This window comes from Caretta caretta, chromosome 2 (assembly GCF_965140235.1).
Source record: "Caretta caretta isolate rCarCar2 chromosome 2, rCarCar1.hap1, whole genome shotgun sequence".
NCBI classification, from domain to species: domain Eukaryota; kingdom Metazoa; phylum Chordata; order Testudines; family Cheloniidae; genus Caretta; species Caretta caretta.
The window spans coordinates 245139925-245150673 of NC_134207.1; the positions used below are offsets into that span (position 1 = coordinate 245139925).

Sequence of the window (10749 nt, forward strand, 5' to 3'; positions counted from 1 at the left end):
CTGGCCGCAGCTCCCCACAGGCGGCTCCCCCTGCGCGGCTCAGCAGCGCCCCTAGCACCCGTCCGCGGCACGAGCCTTTCCTCCCCGCCCCCACCCGAGCAGCCCCAGCAAAACACTCCAGCTTCGCGTTCGCTCCCCAGCCCAGCGCCTTCTGCCTTATATACCCTGCTAAAAATAGCCTGCCGCTTAGCCCACCAATCAGGACTGAGCGAATTTCGAATCGCGCCAATAGCATGAGCCGTCACGGAGAGGCTTGGTCACGCCAGGAGGGGCCGAGATGCCTCCTGCAAGGCGATTGGGCTGATCTGACATCATTGCAACGCCGTGTAACGAGTTGTTGGAAGAGATTGGGCAGTGCTCCGAGCCGGCGTAATAGGATCACGAGGGGGGGAGGGAGGAGGGGAGAGGGAGGGGGAAAGAGGAGCGAGGAGGCGGAGGCTGTAGCTGTGACTGTAGCCAAGGAGAGCTTAGAACAGGGAAGTTTTGCAGGGGGTTACATTTGCAGTCAGCTCAGTGTTTGCAAATATTGTGCAGGCTCCTGAGCGAGTGTCCTCTGCGAACCACTGGAGAGGAGAGCAGCGGCAGGATTTGGAGACTTTGTTAATTGCTGTGCAATTACATTTTGCATGAAACTTTGCTTTTTTTTTCGTTCCCAAGCTCTAAAAGGAATTAATATTTGTTTTTGTATTTTTTTTCTTCTCTGGAGTAAAGGGGGGGTTTGGAAGCAGACTATATATTGAGACACCTCCCCCCCACACACACACACACATCTCCTCTACCCATAGAGGAGGCATCTGTGTTTTTGTAACCAGAATTGACTTTGTTGTTGCAATTTAGACATGGATGTTCTCCCAATGTGCAGCATATTCCAGGAACTCCAGATTGTGCACGACACTGGTTACTTCTCAGCTTTACCATCTCTGGAGGAATATTGGCAACAGGTAAACGAGGATGGTGGTGTTGTTTGTTGTTTGTTTGTTAAGCCATATTACAGGATGAGTAGATCAAAATGCCAAAGTGTCATCCGGGCATTTGGGGAGAATGTAATAGAGATATTAACAAAAGTGTTGAAGCAGGTGTTTTGATAATTATTTTTTTTTTAATTTGGAGGGTTTTTAAAATAAATGTATTTCTCAGTGCAACTGAGTTTCTCTTTTTTAATGCATTCCCCATTATGAAAGGAACTGTCAGTTGAGAAAAGAGAGGCCGATGTGTTTGAATGCGTTTTCTGGGTTGGTTGTTTTTTGTTGTTGTCGTCGTCGTCTTGGCTCATCAAAAACAGCAACGACCAGAGTGAAATCCAAACTTCTGAGCTTTGCTTTCGCGTGATCCAGTGCAGTCCCTCACGAAAGTTTTATGCCTGTATCGGGTCCAAACTCTACAGCTGGATCTTGTCATCTGAACTCCCCTCCCCCTTATTTGCCAAGAGTTGTTTTTCGCCCCATGGTGTATGGTGTGTTTTGGAGGTTTGTTTTGTTTTGGTGGGGGGGACGGGACAACTAGTTTTTGAAGACGTTGCTAATGTAAAGGATTCGCGAAGCTCTCAATCCCTGTTTACCTGTGCCCTGGTTGTTGACTAGCAAAAAAAAAATTTTTTTTTTATTTTAATTTTTGCACAACCAGTGAGTTGTCAGTCATATGACAGCGATCCTGTTTTGCTAATTGCCTCGAGTCTTAGTTTGGGAGGAAGAAGAACTGGGGCTTCTTGCCTTTAATGGACATGTCCCCCCGTCCCAGTAATTGGATTGCCTGAAATGAGATTGCCTTTGACATTTTTTGCATTGTCTTGCTTTTTATTGGAGGGGAGGGGGTTGTTTACTATGTTCCCTGCGGTGATGTTTGCTTTTAACAAATAAAATTACCAGATCAAATACTGCTTGTTTGTATGAAAGACAAGAAACGCTTCAGGAAGGTTGAAATCCAGAGTGTTACAACCGTCACATGCCTACTAATTGTATGCAATTCCTGTCCTGTCCGCCACCCCCACTCCCCCAAAAGAGGCAGCTTCAATAGTACGTGATTGAAATTGATCTCAGTAGTTTCCTTCAAGCATTTGGGATTTTGGCAAAGAGCCAGAACTGGTTCCCAGTAGCCTTCAGAGGCATTTAAATTCATAGAGAGCTTCATTTTGGTCCCCATTACTAATCTACGTAATGAGAAATTTAAATTAGCCAGAAAAATATTAGTTTAACAAGAATTTAATAAATGCTCTTTCGTGTTTCCTTGGAGGATCAGTACTTTGTTATGCTGTGTCTTAATGCCTTTTTAAAATGTGCGCTGCAAAACTGTTGTCTAGTGATAGGCAAAGACATAAATATTGATTGTGTGTGGCTTTTTCTTTCTCTTTCCTTCCATTTTTGACCACGCTATCAGCTTGATCATGACATGCAACCCAGTTCAGCTGAGTGATGTTGGTGAGGGACCTCCATACCATAACAGAACGTCCTTAGGTGGAGAGTTGGAGGGGTAAAAATGTAGCATTTTGGATTGTCTGTGCTTGCAAGATTGTTTTGGGAGGGATAATCTTGATTTAAAAAGTGCAGTTTTGAACAGAAACTTAGTAAGCAGGAACTGTCAGTAAGGGTAAATCCACTATGTAGTACTTCGACACGAATAACTAACTTATAGTGGAAAACAAAAACCCTTGGGCACAAAATTTCCTACCACTTTCTTCCCCTCAGGACAGCTAGAAAGTTTGAAATTGTAAAGAGAGAATGCTGATGGCTGCAGTTTAAATCACTTGGAAGATTCTCTCCCCCCCCCCCTTTTTTTTTTTTTTTGGTGGGCTAATTACATGTCCCATTGCATGTATATTTGAACAGAGTACTTTCTTGGCTGATGGTCAGAATTTTAAAAGGAAGTCTCTTTTGGCATTACGTGAAAGAAATAGAGATGACTCATACAGTTGCACTCTTGGCCAGTAGATAAAGTTCTTGTTCATTGTGGGACTCCCAGCAGGACTTTAGAGTAATTTCCCTTTCTCCTTTACAATAGCACATTACTATTCTGGAACTTTTCCCCCTCCTTCTGTTATTGAAGTTCCTTATGTTATTCGGACCACTAATAGGAAGCAGCTAAAGTTATGTGGTGTGCACTTGGAATTGACATTCTTTGAAAGTCTAGTAGGTCGAGTTCTCACACACAGGAAATGGGTGGTTATCTGCAGTTCCATTGATGTCCCCTGAATACGGATTGTCTGCTACTTGCAGCCATACTAGAATGTGGCTTTGTTTTGTGACACAGCACTTAGGTTTTTAACTGCATGTCAGAGCATACAGTTATATGCAGCGTTGTAGCTGTGCTTGGTCCCAGGATATTAGAGAGGTAAGTTTGGTCACTCTAGCCTTGTGTTTGTGTGAGAGTGATACAAAATGACTTGAAAAAATGAATAAAAGCCCATTAGAAAGTGTAAAGAAGCCTGATTAAAATGTGCTACATTTTATATTGATTTCAATACTAGCCTTCTTAAAATATGAATTTTGTGATGGGGATTACTTGTGGCACCTTAGAGACTAACCAGTTTATTTGAGCATAAGCTTTCGTGAGCTACAGCTCACTTCATCGGATTTTACTGACTCATTAGAACACTATTTGGAAAATGTTGAGTGACTTACACCTTTTCCTTCGTGTTTGCACTCTTGCCCAGTTCTTGAAAACTTCAGTTACTTTTACTGCAACAATCACCTGGTTATTATGGCTGGAATCTCCTCTAATTTGTAAGGCACCTATCAATTTCAAATACCCCACTTTGTTGCATACTGTTTGAAATTTAAAGCTCAACTCTCCTTTTTTAAAACCATTTTGTAAAATCTTTTTCTTTTTCTTTTTCTTTTTTTGTAGACCTGTTTAGAGCTGGAACGATATCTTCAAAGTGAACCCTGCTATGTATCTGCATCTGAAATTAAATTTGATAGCCAAGAGGATCTCTGGACCAAAATTATTCTGGCACGTGAGAAAAAGGAGGAATCTGAACTGAAGAGTACATGTATTTCAAAAGAGGACAGTCCTAGTAGCCAGAACTTAGAGACCAACAGTTTGAATTCTGATGTAAGCAGTGAGTCTTCAGACAGCTCTGAGGAACTTTCACCTACTACTAAGTTTACCTCTGATCCTATAAGTGATGTTTTAGCCAATTCAGGAAACTTGAGTTCATCTGTCACTTCTACTCCCCCTTCTTCTCCTGAGTTGAGCAAGGAAACTTCCTCCCAGCTATGGAATTGTGTGCCCGGTGAATTGCATTCACCAGGTAAAATTCGTACCGGTACCATTGGAAAGACTGCAGAAAAGGGTACCCCAGTCAATGGCGACGCTTCACCGGATGGCCGGAGGCGTGTCCACAGGTGTCACTTCAATGGTTGCAGGAAAGTTTACACCAAAAGTTCACATCTGAAAGCACATCAGCGCACTCATACAGGTTAGTAACCTTGTATCTGTTAGGAGTTGGAGACTACTGTAGGGAATACCCCGATGGCAGTGTTGTCATAACATTACATAATCACTGGGTGAAAGCCCAAGGTTGGGAAGATGATTCAGTTATACCAGAGGTTTACCAGAATGAAAGACCTCACTTCCTCATTCTTTTCATAAGCTGAGTTGAAGCCTCTTGAGTACAAAGATACTTGGGTGTAGTCTGCAAAAAGAAAAGGAGTACTTGTGGCACCTTAGAGACTAACCAATTTATTTGAGCATAAGCTTTCGTGAGCTACAGCTCACTTCATCGGATGTAGACTGGTCTTCTGTCACAGATGAATGGTTTCCATTTGCTAATTAGATAGTGCTGAAGAAGTTGCAGAATTATTTAATCTTTGAAAAACTCCTTAAGTAAATTAGACAACAGATCTACTTTGCTGACAACTTTAAAAACAAAAGTAAATTTGAGACTTTCTCACAAAAGTAGGGATTTCACATAATATAACTGGAAGTGGGGGTAGATGCTTTCATAGGAAGAAGTGTTACTGGACTCTTCTTCACCAAGGTCTATTAAGTTAATACAGGCAAGGCCTGTGGCTGTTAAGTATAACTGCAAATGTGCACTGGTTGCATAATATTAAAAAATACTTTTATGTGCCGTAGTTTAAGCAAAAATCTTAGAAGACCACACAATGTACCAGTCCTTCTGACATAAAACCAGATTGAATTTAGCAATATGTATCACTTATTTCATGGTTTCACTTTTTTAAAAAAACAACACTATAGCATTTTATTACTCTGAAACATAGATTTTAAAAAATCAATATATGAGATTGTCATGAAAGAGAGTAAAGTGAATAGGCATTCCAGGACCTGCATTTTTTTTTTTTTTTAATGGTGGTAGTAGCTGGCACAGTTTTTTGTTGTTGTTGGTTTTTTAAGCATTAATATTCTACAGCCCTTGATGTCTGGAGTTAGAGATGTAGAACAACTGGTTGGCTCACCAGTCACTGCTTAAGGAAAGGAGCAATGTTCTGCGTCCTTAGTGTGCCAGTCAAGGGTTATTCTCCAGAAATGGCAAATGTTTTTCATGAGGTGAGGGAGAAGGGAGGAATGCAAAAGGAGGGACATTACTCTGATCCTCCAGCTCAGCATTCCTAATTTTTTTCCATTTGTGGAAGTCATTTAGCTGACTCATATGCTCACATTCTGGTGTGGAAGTGAAATGAAACAAGGCACTTTCAAAAAAAAAAAAAAAAAGGAAAGAACAATTTCCACTGAAGTTCTTGCTCCTGAACAGACTGTAAATAACTGATAGCTACATAACTGTGGCAGAACTGTTGCCGTGGTTGTTTCGTGACTGGGACTATTTCTATGAACTGCTGGTAGTATTTCCCTCAAATGTTAACTGAAATCAGCAGCGTTCAAACTGGTAATTGTGATTTTTTTTTTCCCTTGCTCTTCATCTAGTATATCTGGGTCAGCATGAAAAGGTTCCATTTTGTGCAGATAATCTGTGGGACAGTGGACTTTGAAGCAGTACAGTAATCTAATTATATCAGGTTTCAGAGTAGCAGCTGTGTTAGTCTGTATTCACAAAAAGAAAAGGAGTACTTGTGGCACCTTAGAGACTAACCAATTTATTTGAGCATAAGCTTTCGTGAGCTACAGCTCACTTCATTGGATGCATTTAGTGGCAATGCAATGAATGCATCCGATGAAGTGAGCTGTAGTTTAAGAAAGCTTATGCTCAAATAAATTGGCTAGTCTCTAAGGTGCCACAAGTACTCATTTTCTTTTTGCTAATTATATCAGTGAATCAAAACATTTCTGGGCCAGATTCTGCCATCCTGGCTCATCTTGACATGAAGTTAAGGGGACTACTCGTGGAGTAAGGTACTACTCTAGATGAACAAGGATGATAGTTTCTGGCCCTTAACTAGCTTTCTTTGGTTCCTATTCAATAGGTATTTATTAACATCTTTCAATTAGGGTGCCTTTTGTTTTAAACATGGTGATGTTACAGCTAAGTAAGAATCTTAATGATTCTTCAAGCTTCTGTCACCTACATTCTGAAAAACACTGAACTGTTCTGATTGAAAATGTGTATCCTTGTTTTTATATATAAAATTAATGAGACAATATTCATTGTTTGAGTGAAGTCGTGGTTAATCTCCTAATATGCTTTATTTATAGGAGAAAAGCCTTACAGATGTTCATGGGAAGGGTGTGAGTGGCGTTTTGCAAGAAGTGATGAGTTAACCAGACACTTCAGAAAGCACACTGGTGCCAAGCCTTTTAAATGTAGTCACTGTGACAGGTATGTGAATTAAATTGCGCTTTTTTTAAACAAAGTTATTTATAATGCTTGGTGAAAAGCAGGTCTAGGTGATATTTTTTGTTATAGAAGATTCATTCATAAAGAAACTTATGAACAAAATGCTTCAGTGAAAACTAATTCTGTTCTCTTTTGAGGGGCTATTACATTTTCACAATGAAAAACATCCTGTTGCATTAATGACCTGGAATGTAGCTTGAGTAATGCACATTAATGAAAATGGAGTAATGTGAAACCCAACTTTCCTTCCTTTGCAGGTGTTTTTCCAGGTCTGACCACCTGGCCCTTCACATGAAGCGACACCTCTGAATGGGTCAAGAGGTGAATCCTGTGGGCTAAGCGGCTTCAAGGCTGAACAGCCTTGAAAGGAGGGATGCGTGTTCCAGCCAAAGCATGCCATTTTGCACCCTACCCAGTTGCCTCCAGGACCTCTCTTTCTTGAAGGTCTTTTGAGGGCTAATAAGTCACGTAAGAAACGGCATGGCAACCGTGGTGCGTGATGTTTGGGGTTTCCTGGACTCATACACTGGTACCTAACCTTCTGAGTGGCTCCTAAGCCTTTGCCGTGAGCATGTGCACTGAGAATGTTAATGATTGGGTGACTGTTTGTTACTGAGGATCTATTGATGACTGTATGCCGAGGCCCCTTTTTTTCTTGTGGTTGTTTTATAACTGTAAGAGAAAAAAAGTAGTCTGAATGGTTTGTATGTGAGGGATATCCTGCAAGAGGGGACGACCACCAATCATTGCCAAGGGGTGGGGGGAGGGGTGTCTGCACCTTTTAGAGGGGAAAAATGGAAAGGAGAAGGAAAAGACACACAAAAAAAAAAAAAGTCAGGACGCCAGAGTGGAGATGGGGGAGCCCCCCCCTTCCTGTATGAGAGGAGCTTTAGGTGTCTGATGCAGCTATTAAACGTGCAATGTGTCAAGTAGCTTGTTTTACTTGCTACAGAGCTCATTTGTAATCCATTGTATAAGCTGTGTATTTACAAATATAACACAACTATAACTTTTCATTATAATACAGAGGTTATTGCATGGTTCTGGGGAACTATATGCTTTTCCATTCTTTAATCAGGACTGCAGTTTTGATTCCAGTTAAGAGCAGCTAAAATACAATTGGTCTAATGTTACATAATGTATGGAACCTGAATAATTTTTTTGGTTGGGTGGATAAAACCACTATAGGTTAGAAACTGATTTTTCTCATGCAGCTAATTTTTCTCTTATTTATGCCTTGAGGACTAATTTCTGGTTTTCTAGCTGTTTAATGCACTGTTGACCTTAATAATGGTGCCTTATGCAAGTGACCTTCTCTTGCAGGGGGTCTTATACAGGGGTATGGGTGATGCATGCTTTATTAAGGCTCCTTTTTCACCTGGCATTGTACTGTATCAAATGTATAATGAGGGGGGGTGGGAGGGGACGGGAAAAGGCTACTTCCAGGGTCCTCCTTCACAAAGACAAATATAGAGAAAAGTCCTTCATGTCAGTACAGTATTTGTTTAACTTAGACAATTTGACTGTGTTACAGTATAATGCATACAGCAATTGAATACCTGACCAGTTCTGCCACCTTGAGACTTTTTTTATATTGACCTTGCACAACGATTGTGTATATACACACCCCAGCTGTACTTAATATGTAACAGTTTCATGCATATTAAAGATACAGAAGTATTAAAAGATGTATTTGCTTAAAAGGCACAAGTTTCACATCTATATATCTAGCTATCTGTTAGTAATACAGAAAGAAACTATAATACTTTTTTAAAGTGGGCAGAAAAATTCTTGTGTGTGTATATTTGTGTGTACAGTCTGTGTATGTGTGTATATATAGATAATATATAAATATTTTTAAAGGAAAAAAATTGGAACGTGTAGCTAGAAAATACAACAGCCTGTGAAGATTCCCCCCCGCCCCCCGGGCTGTAAAGGAGGCAAAGAAATGAAAGATACAGCTATTAAAATCTAGCGTTTTTAGAGGCTTTACCTTTAGCATAACAGTTTACGAAAGGCTTTGTTGGCATTGAGTCCTCCTCAGACTGCTGACTGGCTTATGTAGTTATTGGCTTATCTGGAATAGCATATCTGTGGCCATTAAAATGGCATGGACTGAATATTCGCACACTAAAAGAATGCTAGCTGGGTTCAGATGACATAAACTCAGATTTTTGGCCTTCCAGTTTATTGGAGGATCTGAAAGGGAGCTAGTTACTGCAGGGGTTGAATTTTAATTTTTAAATAGTTCTGCTAAAATGAAGACATAAGGCTCTTTTCTCCCAGATTAGAAATAGTTTGTCCCAAAGTAGTAAACCTTTTTTTAAAAACAAGCTCACCATCACACTGATGCAGTTAACCATGTAATTTTGGGAGGGGTGTGGGGGGGCGTCTTGCTTACTATGCTACTATTTTGGCAGAACTTCCAGGAAATGAGTGTGTAGATAAGTGGTTTAAAAAAGAAAAGTATATGCAAATTATCTGGTTCTAAGGAACACACAGGCCTAAATTCTCATTTCATTTTTGTATTAAAATGCCTGAAAATGCACTTTTTTTTTTCTTTTTGGCAAAAACAAAACAACAAAAATCCCAGAAAATGGATTTACTCTTCTGTTTTTTAAAAAAAATAATCCTTGTTTGCAGTGCTCTATGCTTAGCCATAATAATTCTGATAAACAAGAAGGTAAATAAAAGTTTAAAAAAACAAACAAAAAACAACACTTGCACTGGCTTGTCTCAATTGTGAAATACCATCAGACTTGTTTGGATGGGGTGGGGCTTTGTGCCATATGTCAAATGCCTGTAGTTTTTCCAAATAAGCAAGTACATTCTGTTCAGGTGATAACTGAGCCTCAATCAAGCTGAATAAATAAAAATAAAAAAAATATTGCTTGAAATTTAAGACAAAAAACGTTTCTATTAGTGAAATTTCTTTTTTTGTTTTTGAAGCACCCTGTTATCTAAAGAATCTCTTTGTAAGATTTTTGTAAAAATGTTTTGTTTTACAAGATTTTATTTGAAATTGTTTTTTGCAAGATTGTTATATTTCTGTATGAATGTATTTTTTATTGGAATAACATAAAAAAGAAATTCTTATCAGCAGCACTTGTCTCGTTCTCTTTTTCTCTGATCTAAAGATAATCATACAATGAAATAAGGTATTACATTAACCTATACGCTTCCCCTTGGGTCTGCTATTCTTGGGTACCTATGCCTTAGAGTCACATCATCCTATATTAGAAAGCAGGCAGAAGAACCTTGTTCAGCTCACAACCAGAAATTATTACATACCTTTTATTAAGTCCAGCAAAAATATATGCTTTGACCATATTTGGGAAAACTCTATCCTCTTCCCTCTGAGTGGAAGGATTGGAGTAACTTGCTTAGGGTGCAGAACTTGTATGCATTTTACTTCTGTACTGTTGATAGAATACAAGAGAGCTCTATCACCTTCAGTTTTGTTGAGTGAACACACAAAATTACAGGCTCTGCTGTGTAAGATAGGATAGAGTAGTGGGGACCTGATGATGAGATGGAACAATCTGTGGGATGAACTCGGTGAAGGGAAGTGAACAAAGTTTTCCTTTCTCCTAGCCCTGTCCCATAGGTTTATTTGCTGTAGTGGTGGTTTGGCCCATGTGTCAGTGATCTTCAATCAATGAGACTTTTTATCTTTTCTATCAGCTCCAGCCTTTCAAATGAATGGCTCTTTAGAGCATGTGAAACATGTACACTTGCTTTGGATACATACATCAAAATGAACTGTGCATGTCAACATGTGACCTCCACTTCACCAATTATTTTTTAATTGCTTAAACATAGAGTAAAACAAAGCAGGAAAAATTGCAAGGGTATGTGGGATGGAACTGACTAAGTGCAGCCCAAACTGTCTGAATGTTTCTTACTTTTAGATTAGACATGGACTAAAACGCATACTGAGGAGAACTAGTAATTGCATATTGTGGGTACAATAAGCCAAGGATGAGGTTAGGGTGTCCAGG

General features: G+C 39.7%; 1 protein-coding gene across 2 annotated transcripts; it reads left to right on the forward strand.

The window, feature by feature from the left end:
- Positions 1–455: 455 nt before the first annotated feature.
- On the forward strand, positions 456–9850 carry KLF6 (KLF transcription factor 6). Of its 2 annotated transcripts, none has more exons than XM_048837689.2 (4): positions 456–941; positions 3841–4414; positions 6607–6730; positions 7006–9850. In XM_048837689.2, exons 1-4 carry the CDS (start codon positions 840–842, stop codon positions 7055–7057), a joined length of 852 nt encoding a protein of 283 aa, XP_048693646.1. In that variant the 5' UTR covers positions 456–839; the 3' UTR covers positions 7058–9850. The 2 variants fall into 2 exon arrangements, with proteins under 2 accessions (XP_048693646.1, XP_074982075.1); XM_075125974.1 differs by lacking the exon at positions 456–941 and adding an exon at positions 3072–3324.
- Positions 9851–10749: the final 899 nt, after the last annotated feature.

Excerpts from the sequence above, each read along its gene's own strand:
- KLF6 (XM_048837689.2), top strand. The coding sequence starts at position 840 with ATGGATGTTCTCCCAATGTGCAGCATATTCCAGGAACTCCAGATTGTG. Across the intron at positions 942-3,840 it reads TGGAGGAATATTGGCAACAG|ACCTGTTTAGAGCTGGAACG; the intron begins GTAAACGAGGAT and ends CTTTTTTTGTAG. Across the intron at positions 4,415-6,606 it reads ACATCAGCGCACTCATACAG|GAGAAAAGCCTTACAGATGT; the intron begins GTTAGTAACCTT and ends CTTTATTTATAG.